General features: G+C 43.2%; 2 protein-coding genes across 5 annotated transcripts in view; one reads left to right on the top strand and one right to left on the bottom strand.

The window, feature by feature from the left end:
- LOC125300309 (retinal-specific phospholipid-transporting ATPase ABCA4-like) overlaps positions 1-8,275 on the top strand; it is a 50,764-nt gene extending 42,489 nt beyond the window's left edge. For all 3 annotated transcript variants that reach the window (XM_048252083.1, XM_048252084.1, XM_048252085.1), the window contains 11 exons: positions 613-736; positions 916-1,045; positions 1,329-1,449; positions 2,669-2,731; positions 3,030-3,136; positions 3,252-3,393; positions 3,889-4,023; positions 4,355-4,458; positions 5,288-5,380; positions 5,972-6,221; positions 6,849-8,275. In XM_048252083.1, coding sequence (XP_048108040.1) covers positions 613-736; positions 916-1,045; positions 1,329-1,449; positions 2,669-2,731; positions 3,030-3,136; positions 3,252-3,393; positions 3,889-4,023; positions 4,355-4,458; positions 5,288-5,380; positions 5,972-6,221; positions 6,849-6,959 — 1,380 coding nt within the window. In that variant the 3' untranslated portion in view covers positions 6,960-8,275. The remainder of the gene's footprint in view (positions 1-612; positions 737-915; positions 1,046-1,328; positions 1,450-2,668; positions 2,732-3,029; positions 3,137-3,251; positions 3,394-3,888; positions 4,024-4,354; positions 4,459-5,287; positions 5,381-5,971; positions 6,222-6,848) is intronic.
- A 255-nt stretch (positions 8,276-8,530) lies between these two features.
- Positions 8,531-15,935, bottom strand: LOC125300310 (very-long-chain enoyl-CoA reductase-like). 2 transcript variants are annotated; one of them, XM_048252086.1, is made up of 12 exons: positions 15,686-15,935; positions 15,257-15,308; positions 14,932-14,976; positions 14,159-14,289; positions 12,856-12,971; positions 12,511-12,616; positions 10,941-11,013; positions 10,813-10,856; positions 10,637-10,694; positions 10,358-10,446; positions 8,943-8,988; positions 8,531-8,846 (listed from the first exon to the last, which is right to left on the bottom strand). In XM_048252086.1, exons 1-12 carry the CDS (start codon positions 15,851-15,853, stop codon positions 8,719-8,721), a joined length of 1,056 nt encoding a protein of 351 aa, XP_048108043.1. In that variant the 5' UTR covers positions 15,854-15,935; the 3' UTR covers positions 8,531-8,718. The 2 variants fall into 2 exon arrangements, with proteins under 2 accessions (XP_048108043.1, XP_048108044.1); XM_048252087.1 differs by having other exon boundaries at positions 14,159-14,262.
- Positions 15,936-16,870: the final 935 nt, after the last annotated feature.

Raw genomic sequence — 16,870 nt, 5'->3', positions numbered from 1 at the left:
TGTGTAGGCACTGTGCTATGTGTAATATCAACAGCATCAACAGCACTGTGTAATATGTTATGTCAACAGTACTGTGTAATATATAATATCAACAGCATTAAAGGTTGTATCAGCGATAGCGGGGATACGTCACTTCTGTTGATGTTCAAACAAAACAGAGAGCTAGCTCGCTACTCCCTCCCCCTCCCTCCCGTGCAATTAAAACTCTCCTAAACGCGCATCTCGTCGTTTATTGGTTGAAACACTTTATTTTGCCTTTGAGTGGGTTGCCAACCCTTGTTGATAGCAATTGTTTTTGTGTACAGATCTCGAAGCCTAGGCTGCCTACAGAGACGTGTTTTTTTGACGGCCTGCTTATGGGGCAGACAGCTAGCGGGTCATTAGGAAAGATTAGATGAATGTGATCATTTATGTTTGGGCCTTTTTGGGCCTGAAATCGCTGATACAACCTTTAATTACTGAGACAGTGTTTATCTTTTTCTTTAAAAAAAAAAAAATTGAACCAACAACAACCAAAAACCATGAAACTCCCATGTGTATGTTTGTGTATAAATTCCGGTCCCTTAACTGTTGAATTTGAGTGTGATGTTTCTTGTTCTGTTACCCCACCAGCCGCTGTTGGCGTTTAATGAGGTCCTGAAGAAGGTTCTGCTGGTGTTCCCCCACTTCTGCCTGGGCAGAGGGCTCATTGATATGGCCATGAACCACGCAGTCACTGAGGTCTACGCACGCTTTGGTTAGTCACATGAATGCAGGCCATGTACATGAGCACACACACACACACACAAGCAAACTCACCATCGCAGCTGAATTTAATGTTAATTGTTAATCATATGTGAAAAACCGCATACCATTGTCACTGCCCAATAGTTCACTCTGGGGTACAGCATTTTTAATGCTGTTTGAACTGTGTAGGGGAGGACTACAGTATGGATCCGTTCAAGTGGGACTTTGTTGGAAAGAATCTGTGTTTCATGGCTGTGGAGGGGTTTGTGTATTTCCTCCTCAACATTCTCATCCAATACCGATTCTTCCTGAATCACTGGTAAGTCAGGATCATAAAATCAGCTGTATCTATCTTTCCGCTGTATCTATCTTTTAGTACTTTCTTCAGACACCTTATTTTAGCCTTAAGTTAGCCTTAAGTTAAGTTATTTCATACATATGTCTTCCATTAATCTCACAACTTCTTCACACATTGTTCAGAGTTCAGATCAGAATTTAGGTTAACCTAAGGCTTTTGGAGACTAGATATGCTGTGTTGTTCTTACATAGACTTACATTTCCGTTGGGAGTGGAGCTTAAACAAATGCACTGTTTTCTCCCAGGTTGTCGGACGCCAAGGGGCCTCCAGTGAAGGACGAGGATGAGGACGTAGCCAGAGAGCGGCAGCGCATTCAAGCGGGCGGCAGCAAGAACGACATCCTGTTCATCCGCGACCTGTGCAAGGTAGGAGCAGTGGGCTAGGCGTGCTCGGATGACATTGACAGTAAATGCATAGTATGTGTAACAAGCTGTAATGTAAGTAAAGTAAAGTAAAGTATACTTTATTGTCCCCAAGGGGAAATTTGTCTTGGGCTTCACGATCACTACATCACACATACACAGCTCTGGCAATTAAAAAACAACAGTTACACATACAGCTCCACACTACCACAGTTACAAAAAAAAAAAAAAAAAAAAAACTCAATCAGAGCTGCACACTGAATAACATATATATGTAGAACAGTGTATAAGTATAAGTATATATAGTCTTTTGATCCCGTGAGGGAAATTTGATTTCTGCATTTATTCCAATCCGTGAATTAGTGAAACACACTCAGCACACAGTGAATACACAGTGAGGTGAAGCACACACTAATCCCAACGCAGTGAGCTGCCTGCGACAGCTACTGCACTTCAGCCGTTCCTACAGTGGTTTCGGGGGTCGGTTACAAGTCCGAAGCGCTAACCAGTAGGCCACGGCTGCCCCCAAGTCTCCTGGAAAAGGGTTATTGTTATCCCATGTCACATATCACCTACTGATCACGTCAACATCTTGAAAATGGCAGCACAGGTGATACATGGATGTTAATTTTTGTCCTAAGATCTGCTAACGACAGTTTAATTGCAACAGCACTGTAGTACAACAGTAAGTATGCAATTAGCATGTCAGTGAAGTGAAGTGTAGCATCTGTGTATCTCTGAGATTTAAACTCTCAAGCCTTTGTAGTGCCAAAGCACCACCAATGAAGCTAACAAGTGTTCCTGATGCCTTAGAGACTATCTGCTAACTGCTTGTGTTGCTAAGAGGGCAAACTGCTGCTGCTACAAATGGGATTGGGCCTGTTAATTGTGCTAAGAGGATTAGCCTCTTCCTTGTAAATGTACAGGCATTTCTTGTTAATTTGGCAACATGGAAATGCATGTCTTTTGCTTCATTGTTTTTTCCGATTAAAGCACAATCTGATTCTGAGTCATTGGGCTATTAGGCACTGTGGTCAATATACAGGTTTTTTTATTTGCATAAAACACAGTCATGTGGTTTATACACAGTATACACAGTCTAAACCTTGGTTAATGGGCGGGAAATTACAGTACCGAACTACTAGTGTTGTTTACAGGACTATCATCTGTTGCTAACAAGATTTAACAGTTAACAAGCTAAGTCTTTGTCATCCCAACGCAGACATATGTCGGTAGGAAAAGGCCGGCTGTGGACAGGATCTGTGTCGGCGTTCCAGCAGGAGAGGTGAGGTTGAGCGCTAGTTCTACACACCAGTGGGCTACATGAATGTGACCAAACAACTAAAGTGTGATGGCACATGGAATCCTATGAATAACGTAGAAAACCGCACTCTCACATGTTTGCTCTTACATTTTTAATGGACCATGTCTCAACAAACGAACACGTTTTGGCCATAGACCATCATCAGCGTGTCCTATAGAATGTTATAGAAACTTGAAATTCCTAGGTAGTAGATAGAAGGTAGAGTTTATTGTTTATGGTTTAATGGTATTTGCTTAGCCACGTTTTTACACGTCCTTAGTGTTTCGGGTTGCTGGGGGTGAATGGCGCAGGGAAAACCACCACCTTTAAGATGTTGACGGGGGACACAGACGTGTCCTCAGGAGACGCCGCTGTGACGGGCTACAGGTGAGACACACACACACACACACACACCTCCCAGCACACACACCCACAGCTGCAGCATTACCCATCCACATCTAAACCTCCATGTTTGTTTTTTCAATTCTATCTCCTCGACCAGCATTCTCAGCAACATCCTGGACGTGCACCAGAACATGGGCTACTGTCCCCAGTTCGACGCCATCGATGACTTGCTGACGGGTCGAGAGCACCTGTTCCTGTATGCGCGGCTACGTGGCGTACCTGAGGGCGAAATCAACAGGGTGAGTGCAGCTTCTGTCGTCATGCCAACGCACAGGATGCAAATGGTTACCTTTGGGCATTCAAACAGGTGGTGACATGTCTGAAGATCACTATCAGAATGACATATACACATGTGTCTGCGTCTGTGTGTCTGTGGGTGGTTGAATGGGGATCTGTGAAGGTCGGCTGTCTATTTCATGTGTCTGTGTTTCTGTGGGTGGTTGAATGGAGAGATGTGAAGGTCGGCTGTCTATTTCATGTGTCTGTGTTTCTGTGGGTGGTTGAATGGGGATCTGTGAAGGTCGCCTGTCTATTTAATGTGTCTGTGTGTCTGTGGGTGGTTGAATGGGGATCTGTGAAGGTCGCCTGTCTATTTCATGTGTCTGTGTTTCTGTGGGTGGTTGAATGGAGAGATGTGAAGGTCGGCTGTCTATTTCATGTGTCTGTGTGTCTGTGGGTGGTTGAATGGGGATCTGTGAAGGTCGGCTATTTCATGTGTCTGTGTGTGCTTGCAGGTGGCAGAGTGGGGTATCCAGAAACTAGGTCTGTCGGAGTACGCTGAGCGATGTGCCGGCACCTACAGTGGGGGCAATAAGCGAAAGCTCTCCACAGCCATCGCCATGATCGGCTGTCCCTCCCTCGTCCTACTGGTGCGTCCAGCTGCCCCCGACGTCCCTTGAGCATCGACATTTAGCAGATGCTTTTATCCAAAGTGACTTACATACTACAGTATGTCAATTACATTACAAGGGCAATTGAGCCCGGAGCAACTCATGGTTAAGTGCCTTGCTCAAGGGCACAACGGTGGAGGCTGGGTATTGAACCCTTTGGTTAATCTTTAATGACAGTGTTACTATCTATGTGTGACTGATCAGTGATTTATTGTGAGGGTGTAATTAATTTAAGTGTTTGAGAGCGTTGAGTATTTATTCATTTTATTTATCAATTTTTTTTTTTGTTGAACCTCTTTTTTATCCCCAGGATGAGCCTACGACAGGAATGGACCCCCACTCCCGGCGATTCTTGTGGACGGCAATTCTGAGTGTGATCAGGGATGGCCGCGCGGTGGTCCTCACTTCACACAGGTGGGTACTGGCTTTCTCCTCTCCTGCCTCAGTTCTACCATCCCCATCCTCCCCTGCCTCAGTTCTACCACCCTCCCCTGCCTCAGTTCTACCACCCTCATCCTCCCCTGCCTCAGTTCTACCATCCTCCCCTGCCTCAGTTCTACCATCCACATCCTCCTCTGCCTCAGTTCTACCATCCACATCCTCCCCTGCCTCAGTTCTACCATCCTCCCCTGCCTCAGTTCTACCACCTTCATCCTCCCCTGCCTCAGTTCTACCATCCTCCCCTGCCTCAGTTCTACCATCCACATCCTCCCCTGCCTCAGTTCTACCACCCCCATCCTCCTGGTACTACATGGGGAAGGGACATGACAGAAGGAGTGTGTTGTGTCCTGCATGGGTGTTGTGTCCTGCATGTGCGTTGTGTCCTGCATGGGTGTTGTGTCCTGCATGTGCGTTGTGTCCTGCATGGGTGTTGTTTCCTGCATGGGTGTTGTGTCCTGCATGTGCGTTGTGTCCTGCATGTGCGTTGTGTCCTGCATGGGTGTTGTGTCCTGCATGTGCGTTGTGTCCTGCATGTGCGTTGTGTCCTGCATGGGTGTTGTGTCCTGCATGTGCGTTGTGTCCTGCATGGGTGTTGTGTCCTGCATGTGTGTTGTGTCCTGCATGGGCGTTGTGTCCTGCATGTGCGTTGTGTCCTGCATGTGCGTTGTGTCCTGCATGTGCGTTGTGTCCTGCATGGGTGTTTCTTTCTTTCTTTCCTTCTTTCTGTCTTTCATTCTCTCTCTCCGTCTCTCTGACTCTCCTTCTTTCCCGCTCTTTTTTCCTGTTTCCTGGCCCTCCGCAGCATGGAGGAGTGTGAGGCTCTCTGCACACGGCTGGCCATCATGGTGAACGGCACCTTCAAGTGCCTCGGCAGCATTCAGCACCTCAAGTACAAGTGAGTCTGCATTCTGTGTTCACCTGCAGCTGAAGCTCCCCTGCGTAAGAGACTCTCTTATGGGGAAAGCTCGGTCTTATGCCAGCCCAGAGGAGAGTGTTCTTTTTTGTTAAGTTGTGTGTCAGTTAAATAGACAAAAAATGCATTTATTGTAGGCTTAGAAGTGCTGGAATGAGGGGTACATTGTATATATGTGTGTCTTTGTGAATGTGTGTGTGTGTGTGTGCTCTATATCAGCAATGGGATAGTCTTGCTGTGTTTTATGTACCCATGAGTACCAAAGCCGTATCATCTCTGAAAATATTTGTCTTTAAGAATATTATGTCTTTAAGAAGTTTGATTGGTGGATTTAAATAAAGAATTGTGTCTTAGGGCGGTGGTAGTGTAGTGGTTAAGGAGCTGGGCTAGCGTGTAGTAGCTTGAAAGTTGTCAGTTCAATTCCTGGCTTCCACCGTTGTGGCACTTAACCCCAAGTTGCTCTGGGGACAATGTGATATAGCTGACATATGTAAGTGACTTTGGTCAAGAAGTGTCTGCTAAATGTAATGTAATGTAATGTAATGTAATGTCTTTGTGTGGCCGCACGTGAAGGTTTGGCGACGGTTACGTGGTCACCTTGAAAGTGCGGGCGGCTAAGCCGGGAACTCCCCCAGACCTTGCCCTGGCCGAGACTTTCATCGAGAGCAGCTTCCCTGGCTGTGTCCAGCGGGAGAAGCACTATAACACGCTGCAGTACCAGATCACCTCCTCCTCCTTGGCTCGCATCTTCCAGCTCGTGCTCTCCAACAAGGAGCGTCTCCACATAGAGGACTACTCGGTCTCCCAGACCACCCTGGACCAGGTACAGTATACTGCAACGCATGGTCCACCTGTAATCAGCATCAATATTTGCTACCTGAAAATGATCTGTCTTGTAAAAAATATATGAAAAGAAATAATATGAAGATACATTTCATAGAAAGGTTGATATTTGATACTGGGTTTTAAATCATTTCATGCTCAAAAGTCATTGTTAATGTTCTGCTGAGGATATGTACTGTAGTCACACACAATCCACAATGGAATGAACCAATGGCGGGTGTGATTTTATATGTATGTCTGGAGAGATTGTTCTGATAGTGATCACTAGTGTGGTAAATAATGGTATATGTTGCTCTAATTGGGAAGATGGGGTGGTGGTAGCGTAGTGGCTAAGGAGCTAGACTAGCATGCAGTAGCCTGAAAAGATGTGGGTTCAATTCCCGGCTCCCGCCGTTTGATCAAGGCACTTAACCCCAAGTAGTTCCGGGCACAATGGCTCTTGTAATATATGTAAGTCACTTTGGTTAAAAGCGTCTGCTAAATAAAGAAATAGATATAAATGTAAATATGTCAGTAGCTTGAACAAACATTAAGATAACTAAAACCACATAACCGTCTCAATTGTCCGTCATTATGTCTCGGTGAGCTAACTGTTATGTCTCGGCAGGTGTTTGTGAACTTCGCCAAACAGCAGGCAGGTGAGGAGGACGACCAGCGGCCTCAGCCGCGGAGAGTGAAGAAGATCGCCCCACTGAGAGGCTTCGGGAGGAAGAAATAAATACAGATAAGTTAAAGGAACCCCAGAACAGAACCGGAGGAAAACTAGGAAGAAACAAACAGGAAAACTGGGAAAAACAAACAGGAAAACTAGTAAAAAACAAACAGGAAAACTAGTAAAAAAACAAACAGGAAAACTGGGAAAAACAAACAGGAAAACTAGGAAAAAACAAACAGGAAAACTGGGAAACATACCTGATACAGATGGTGAACACTGTTGCGGATCTGATGTAGTGTGATCTCTCAGAACATTGCACAAGACAGTGTTTACCTTGACTTTCTCAATGCCATCCATTAACTGTGTGACTTTCTGCACATGAATGTTGATTAACAAAAATGAATCACCGTGTAAGAATATGAATTATAATGTAGCTCCTCACTTTGACCTCATAGAAGAGAAAGCATTTGTCACCATAGCCTGTGAGTTGAAAAGGGAAATTTATACTTTTCTGTCCGTGTCAAATAGCAAATGCTCTGTAGTCCTCCAGCTGTGCAGCATCACTGAACTGAAATATCTGTGCCACAGGAATATAGGAATACTCACTGGACCCCCTCTCATCATGCCAAACCTCATGATGGGTCTTATTAAAGTTGTGATCCACGCAGCCACAAGTATAGTAGGTAGAACTGACAGAGTCATTGACCTACTGTACCACGCATGGAAAATTGAGAAGTGGTAAAAACGAATAGGCCATTCCATAGACATTCTATCCTTATTGTATAATAATGTAAAAAAATGTGCTTGTAAATTGTTTTTGTCTGTTTCTAAAGAAGTGCTGTATATTTTCTTTATGATTTCATGAGACAACCTGACGCATTTATTATGTTGAAACATGGCCAAATGGGATGGTGTGTAACTACTTTTAAATTAGAACATCAAGCATGAGAACATCAAGCATGAGACACTATTATGAGCATCAAAATGAAACAACATTTAATTGTACCGCATTAAGTGTGTGTAGATTCTCAAGTCTATTTGGAAGGATTTTAGGAACACAAGTTGAAATATGCGTTCAATGGCATGTACAGCTATGTAAATACATTCTGGGTTGGCACTTTGTCGCATTTGCAGCTTTACAAGTAGATCGTGTCCATGTGTGCACTTTCCGACATGTGCAGAAATATTACATGTGCAAAAGTGCTCGCTAATGTCTGGAAGCTACTCCTCAAAACTGACAAGTCAACATCATCTCTTTCAAAAGTAAATGATTGCTTGAGAACAAGGTTTAGCCTTGTCACTGTTTAAGTTGTGTATAACTTGTCACACACGAAATGAATGAAACATTTAATTATTAAATGAAATTTTTAAAAAGTAAATAAACCCTTGTTTCTCATTTGTTACAAAGATTTTTGGTGATATTGAAAGTATGGAACAATGTTAATGATTTCTTCGCAAACTTATAGTAAAGGAAATCAGTCATCCACAAGCTGAATCCAGGAAACCTGTGCAATTTGGTGCAGCTATGCTATGTATTAGCATTGCACATTCCTCAAAGAAAGAAATCTCTTACCAACAGGTAGGCAACTTAATCTAAACTTATACTATCTTATACTTGATAAAGCTGAACTCTATCACGCTTAAGCAGTAAAGCTTTATGCAGTCAACAGTGGCAACAGTCAATGCTGCAGGAGCCAAATCAAGAATTTAGTTCCTGTTGGTTTTAAAGAAGTGATTGTCCGTTGGTCAGCCATTGCTGCAACAGACCAAGGATGCAGATCCCCATCATAGGCGCCTCATCATCAAGCGCAGCCAGCGTCCATTAGAGCACGAGGGGAATGATGGCCGTGCGCAGCTCAGGGTAGTTGGGGAACTCGTGGATGTAGGCTCGGTGCTTCACTCTGGCCCAGAGGACCATCTGCACGAACCCCAGGAATGACGCCAGCGCCGCTGAGCACAGGGAAGAGGAAAAGAGTGGTGTGAGGTGAATTGTTCCTTTTTGTCTTTTTCTTTTTTTTATTTTGAGAAACAAACATACCAGCATACCTGGCAAACACTGAGTCATGACAGCAAAACTGACACATGCTCCCACCTGAGGGGGAAAAATGTTTACCTGTTAAGATGGAGACATGTTTCTGATATAACTCGAAATGTCAATAAAACATATGAAATAAAGCTGAGCTGAAATATGAGTAAATATTACATTCTAAGACTCATCTGTTTATCTTATCAGAGTTGTGGTTTGTATATGTTCTATTTAGTCTACTACTAATATTGTTTTATTTTTTTTAAGTTTATTTAGCCAATATGACTCAAGGAATCCAATGCAGTTTCACTACTGGGCTCCCCCACAGTTGCTGAGTATTTTTATTTTACACAACTTTCAAAAGTATGCCTGCATCTTTCCCCTTGGTCACAGTGTGGATTTGTTTACAAACCGGCAGAGATAATCTGGACCGACAAGGTAATATTACACAATTTCATATGAATAGCTAGCCTGGGTGTTCCCATGCTGCCTTGCGCGTGATTTGATTCACGCTGCTAAGGCAGCCTGGAGACCATGGAGCAAATTTTCGCCTGAGATAGGGAACCAATCACAGAACAGGGGGGAAAGCAAAACGATGATGAGCTATGCACAGACGCATTTGATAGACATCGGTGGCACCCAATAAACGGATCTGGGCATTTTTTTCAAATACGAGAAAATGAACGTTTGGTTCCCAGACCACGTCTCATTGAGAAGTGGTGGCGCTAGCCAGGCTAATGAATAGCAATAGCGTAAAGCAATTTGTGATTATCCAAGTCAGGGAATGCAAGGCTGGTTCTCCATAGACTGGTAGGTTACAACTGGGAAGACGCACCATCCTCCCTATTACAGGTTAATTACCATTAAAATGACTTCAAAGCGGTTATATTAAAGGCACACTATGCAAGATTTGCACCTTTATGAAGCCAATTGGATGGTAAACGAACTTGTAATAGGCGAATCGTTCACCTAGCATAGCTATACAGCATAGGCGTAGCGAGTCCCTACCGAGAAAACCAGTCATGCAACTTCCAAGAGTGGTGTCCCGGCAAAACTCACGAGAATCTGAAACATTACCTTGTCAGTAGATATAGCTCTTTGGAGATAGTTTTTGCCTGTTGTTAATTAATCCTTTACCTCCACAACATAAGCATTTGCATTGTGTATAGGGGGGATAAGAAGCTCTAAACTCGCTAAAATTACCTAAACCTGCATAGTATAGCTTTAAGGTAAAAATCTAGCCTAGGATTCCTTTAATCTGTTAATTTGAATGTTAATGTATTGTTTATTAATGCCATTGTAAGTTGCTTTAGACAAAAGTACGTCTACTAAGAACTATAAACATAAATAGTCAAGATTAATTTACTTAAAAAATAACTTCACACAGTATATACAGTAAAGTGTATATTTATGTTTCTTCCATCATGCAACTGACCTCATATGTGTAGTTAGGGCAGGACACAAAGAAGAAGAGCCAAGTGAAGGGATTTCGTGTCGGGTAAGGAATCTCAGTTGGCCTGGACTCTGCCAACAACACACCAGCACACACTCATCAAACTCATCGGTCAACTGACGGACAGTCTGACACATTCTGCATCTGTGGCTGAGGGAGTAACTGAGTCTGTTAGTTGACATGCTGATTCAGCTTGGCCAGTAATGGTACACTCTTGACAACAAAGATGGATGCGGTGTAGAGACAGGCATGTGAACCTACTGCTGCATTTCAGCCTGTTCAGCACTAGGTGAGTGGAGAAGCTTCCAATCTCACAGACCTAATCGCACAAATAGCAGAAACAGTACAAACATGAATTTAAATAAAATCAGCATGGTGGTGTCTTTTGCTATGTTTATCTGCTCATTTAAATGAAATGTATGAGAAGTATGTCCTACCAGGAACCCAGCAAAAGCACATATCACCTGGAGGAGTCCATATGCTGTGGATGGGACACATGTGATGTCTTATGAGTTTGTTGTTGCTGCTAAGTATTCAGTATGTTTCATTTACAGTACATACTCACAGGGGGGCGTGTAGAGTGGATGGTTGATATAGTAGGCCTGCCATGCTGTCAGTCCACAGTAATACAAACAGTTCTGCAAAGACATTATCCATTTGTTAAAACTGGAATTGTAATAGTCTCATTATTCTACTCATTCTGTGTCATTTAACTTACTCATTCACATACAGTAGGTGCATCTAGATAACACGTGTGTTTTCTATTACTACACAGTGTAAATAGATTGAAGTCAGTGCAGAGAAAGAAATGAAGAGCTCTGTTCCAAAACGCTTTCCAAAATTCATTTTTGAAAACATTAATATGTCATGTCATTTAATTGTGTATTTCAGGTTATATCAATAAAAGTGCAATTGTGTTGTTTTGATTGAGCAAAGACAAATCAAATAACAATAACCCACAATAGTTCCACTGAAATTACTAGGAAAACAACAACAATTTATGAAAATCCATTAAAACGGAGGATAGAGCGTTTTGGAAAAAAACTCTTCAAATCTACAAGCATAATAACAGCAATACATTATGGTCTGTTGCTCAGGATCAAGTTAATTAAGCAATATAGCACGAGTGAGAGTGGGGTTGGTCATGGATATTCCCACGGGTGTTGTTCGGCCGTAGCCACGAGGCCGGAGGCCGAGTGGCGCAGGCAACAACAGCCGTGGGAATATCCATGACCAATCCCACGATCACGAGTGCTATATTGCTTTTATACAACAATTCTACCACAAACTAAATAATCTGAAAACACCCCAATATTGTTTAAAAATGTTAATTTCGACATCGTTCTTACGCATCAAAAAACAGTTCCCTTTTCAATAGACAGCGTCTTGGTTGCTAGGTAACCAACATTCCAGATCCCTCTTTACGGGTCTTGGTTTACATGTCTTGAAAGAAATGTTGAAAGTCGGGCTGAAATCACATTCATATCTAGCTTTGCTGCATGCATGTTACAAGGATACTGGGCCGTGTTATGTAAGGGACATGGTACTGCAAAAAAACGGAAACATAGCCTACATTGCAGAACCACTCAACTTTATTAATTTATGGTGAATAAATTTTACACTACTGTGCACAGCCCCATATGTTTTTCTGACACGATACTAGCACGTTAGCAGCGGTTAGCTAACAATGCTAACGTTAGTTATCTACAAGTCTCCTCCTAGTGACAATCATATTATAGGCCCTACACAATGCTGGCAATGCTGAGAACAATTAGCATCCTCGTTTATCTTACTTACATTGAGTTGACTGTGTAGCTTAATCCACAGATGTGGTGAAGCACTGTTTCGTTATGGTTTGCTAAGGAGTAACCCATTGCTTAAAATAGTGGAGAGCTGGGATGAGAACATTGTGTCAAATCTTCGCATTGTATCGCGGAGTGATTTATTATTAGCTGTGCAAAGTCTGAGTTGAAATGTCCAGGGATATTCCAACTCACCGAACGTCTCTCGGCCAATCAGAAACAAATAAATAGTTCCATAGAACCCAATTGTTGTATAACATGCTAGATATCACCTACAGTGCAGATAATAGGATGCATGTAATATTCCGTGACTTGTAGTCATGACTACAGCACCTTTGTTATGTTTTGTAAGGACATGGTCCCCTGAGAGAAATGGTGCAGAAAGATCGTCTCCAGCAGCTTCTTGGTGTAGTGAAAGCAATGACACACACAAGCTAGCCTGCAAGACCATGCAAAGAGGTCAAAATGTGAAAATAAACTATGCAATTATATTAACTTAAGGATAAGACATATAAAAAATATAACTATACCAGAATATGGTAAACATTGTTGTGACCTTATATTCATGATACATTCTGTCATTCTGAGTCATTTAACTCACTCATTCACATAGGTGCATCTAGATAACACGTGTTTTCAGTTCTGTTTGAAAATTTTCAAATTCTTGTCAGAACCTACCTGACCACTTTATGAGGACTGGGCGTGAACTTGTACTCCCAACCATAGATGTACGGCAGGCGGTAGTAGAAGAGCAGGTAGATGAGGAGAGGCCCAATGCACTCCACTAGGAACACCTGTGTAGGTGGATAAGGAGCAATACTGTTCAACTGTGCAGGTGGATAAAAAGCAATACTGTTCAACTGTGCAGGTGGATATAAGGAGGAGCAATACTGTTCAACTGTGCAGGTGGATATAAGGAGGAGCAATACTGTGCAAGTGAATAAGTAGGAGCAATACTGTGCAGGTGGAGAAGGAGCAATACTGTGCAGGTGGATAAGGAGGAGCAATACTGTGCAAGTGAATAAGTAGGAGCAATACTGTGCAGGTGGATAAGGAGCGATACTGTTCAACTGTGCAGGTGGATATAAGGAGGAGCAATACTGTGCAGGTGAATAAGGAGGAGCAATATTGTGCAGGTGCAGAAGGAGCAATACTGTGCAGGTGGATATAAGGAGCAATACTGTGCAGGTGGATATAAGGAGCAATACTGTGCAGCTGGAGAAGGAGGAGCAATACTGTGCAGGTGGATAAGGAGGAGCAATACTGTGCAGGTGGATATAAGGAGCAATACTGTGCAGGTGGATATAAGGAGCAATACTGTGCAGCTGGAGAAGGAGGAGCAATACTGTGCAGGTGGAGAAGGAGGAGCAATACTGTGCAGGTGGATAAGGAGGAGCAATACTGTGCAGGTGGATAAGGAGCGATACTGTTCAACTGTGCAGGTGGATATAAGGAGGAGCAATACTGTGCAGGTGAATAAGGAGGAGCAATATTGTGCAGGTGCAGAAGGAGCAATACTGTGCAGGTGGATATAAGGAGCAATACTGTGCAGGTGGATATAAGGAGCAATACTGTGCAGCTGGAGAAGGAGGTGGATATAAGGAGCAATACTGTGCAGGTGGATAAGGAGGAGCAATACTGTGCAGGTGGATATAAGGAGCAATACTGTGCAGGTGGATGCAGGTACTGTGCAGGTGGGAGCAATACTGTGCAGCTGGAGAAGGAGGAGCAATACTGTGCAGGTGGATAAGGAGGAGCAATACTGTGCAGGTGGATATAAGGAGCAATACTGTGCAGCTGGAGAAGGAGGAGCAATACTGTGCAGGTGGAGAAGCAATACTGTGCAGGTGGAGAAGCAGCGCAATGTTTCTTGGTGTTTTATGCCCCCAACGGATAAGGAGCAATACTGTTCAACTGTTCAAGAACCGGTTCTCTGTTGGTCTAGAAATGCCATGAGGGGGTCAAGGGAGGACTTTCTTACCATTGCCCAGCCCAGCTGAGGGCCTCGGTCCTGGAAGAAGATGGTGGCTGTGGTGCCCACCGGCAAATCCACCAGAATCTCATCGTCTCGGAGGGCCTTTCCCTCTGGAACACGACAACAAAAATCTGAAACTTTAATATAAAACAGTGGCATTCATGAAGTAACTTTAAAAAAAAAAACACTTTGCTTAACACTGGCTACATACTGTAAATTAAGGCTTATTAAAACCTACTTCAGGAGTGCTTCAGTTCTTTTTTTTACGCAAGTGATCAGATGCCTGATTTGATGAATGCCCTGCATTTTTTACAGAAACTGCATTTTTCTGACCCAGGAGGAGTGCGTAACTGTTCTCCTTCCCCTTTCAAAATAAGGATCAGCCTCCCTTCCTAAACCCCCCCTCCCCTGACAATTCTTACACATGCTCTGCTATGCAGGACAAATACTTATGTACACTCTCAAGACACAAGCCGATTGCTCTCAAGCTGAAAAATCTTAACTGTGGCAACTAACATCTTGGCGTGTCTTCTGTACAATACATACCTTTACCTACAGCTGAAATGCAATGATACTGTAATGTCATATTAACACACAGCTGTTGCAGTGTCATGCTATATTGGAATATGTGTGATAGACATTGCAAACACATTTTTGACATTATTTGTCATTAGTTATTAGTTGTTATTTTGACTGGTTATTTTACAGGACAGTTTACAGGTCCATTCTGTCCCTGCTTGTCCACAATGGAGGTGTGTCCATCCTAGTCGCTGACTCACCAGGATGCAGCATCAGGGCCTGTCTGGATGGGTACCACCTGGGATCTGCAACAGCACAAATGTACACAGAATATAATTTCAATGAATTGCTGCTCCAGTCCTCAAAAGAGAACAGATGCAAAAGAGAGAATAAAAATGTTTGCCATTTGCTAACATACAAAGTCTGCTGTGTGATATAAAAATACTATCAACGTTTAACCCATTGACTCCTCTCTATCTCACAATGCCTGACAGCTAATTATGTTCAGAGAAAAAAAACTTGTTGAGAGGAGGAAGATAGTTTCAGATACAGAAATATGTAGGAGTACGTGTCAGTGATACACACAGCTCTTGTGAATGAGGCTCTTCATGTCTGCAACAGTGGCAGAAGGCTCCACCTGCCAGAGAGGTGACAAATGACTCTCATGTTGCCCAACACCCAAGAAAGAAAAGGAGCTATTATGAACAACATGCATAAGTTTACATGGCTTTCCACCTCTAAAAACAGAAATACATTTATTTTGTCAACAATCAAGCCCTCCTGGAATACTTGTTTCCAAAATCTCTTCTAATAATTATTTCTAATAATTTTAACACATACATGCTGCTGCTTGCACACTTATATACAGTACATGATAATGTACATGGTGGCTTTGTTTAACTACACAGACTAAAACAGAACCTTCTTAACACACTCTTTTGCCTCCACACAAGCCTGGTGGTTACCTGACCTCCAAGCAAGCACAGTATCCGTGAGAAGAGTCTCTGCCGTTACCTTATCCAGGAAACACAGCTTTCCCTTCGTCCTGGCATCCCGAATCTCCACCTCATAGAAAATATAATTTTTATCCGCTTTTGCGGTCTCAGCCTTGAGGCCGTGTTGGCACCTGGCCTTGATGAACTGGGCAACTGTAAAGAGGTCTCGAAGTTCGAAAGATGCCATGCTTTCCAGGTCAGTAAGTGGCAAAGCCCTAGCGGACCAGTGGGGGGGCTTTCTAGGGGGCAGTAAGTAGAGCAACCCGCGGGCGTTGCTCTGGCATGGGGCTGGCATGCACATGACCTCACTGGTGGATCATCTTCGGCACTGGGGCGTTATAATGTTATTTGAGTTCAGCTATACTTTGCATGTAACTTTGTGTCTATTTTAAGTCATGGGCATACCAACCCCACTGGGGGGTAATAGGGAATGACAAAGACCACATATCTGCTGGGGAGGTAGAGCAGTGATAGCTATGGGGAGGGGGGGGCTAGTCATAACATCTAGAGCAGTGATAAGCTATGGGGGAGCAGTGATAAGCTATGTGGGAGACATCTGGGGGTGACAATGAAGTCTTTGCATTGCTTCCACTGTAAACAGCAGTGATAGATTTGGCCTCTGACCAGCGGTATCATATTATCACATTAGTCTGACTGACTGACAGTTTAAAAGAGTCTCTCACTCTGGCAAATGCCCAGACAGTGCAGTTTCAAACTCACATATCATACACACTCATACATCTTGTCATGTGTCCTTATTTACATTCATTAATACATTAATGCTTATACACTTGCAGTTACATATCAAACCACATATAACACACAAACCTATGCATTCACACACACACACATACACACTACACACACATACATAAGACACACAACACACTCAAACTCAAACAATAACGACCATGCAAACATAGAAAACAGTCACTGTCTGGAAAATAAAAATTTAGCAGAGGGATGTCAACTCTAAATTTATCATAGGTAATGCAACGTCCTTGGATGGACCTCTGTAACTCAATCTTGCTCATTGGCGCATAGTTCTTTTTTGACGCGGAGAGGTCAGGGAGGTGTGAAGGGGGCAAGAGGCCAATATGAGAGGCAAGTTCTGCAGCCTACTCCCACTAAGGTGCCTATTTATCATACACAAATATGCAGGGGTTGTTAAAAGTTCAGCATGCATAAATCATAAATCATGCAT

This window comes from Alosa alosa, chromosome 9, assembly GCF_017589495.1.
Source record: "Alosa alosa isolate M-15738 ecotype Scorff River chromosome 9, AALO_Geno_1.1, whole genome shotgun sequence".
Taxonomy (NCBI): domain Eukaryota; kingdom Metazoa; phylum Chordata; class Actinopteri; order Clupeiformes; family Clupeidae; genus Alosa; species Alosa alosa.
This window is presented reverse-complemented; position numbering and strand designations above follow the sequence as displayed.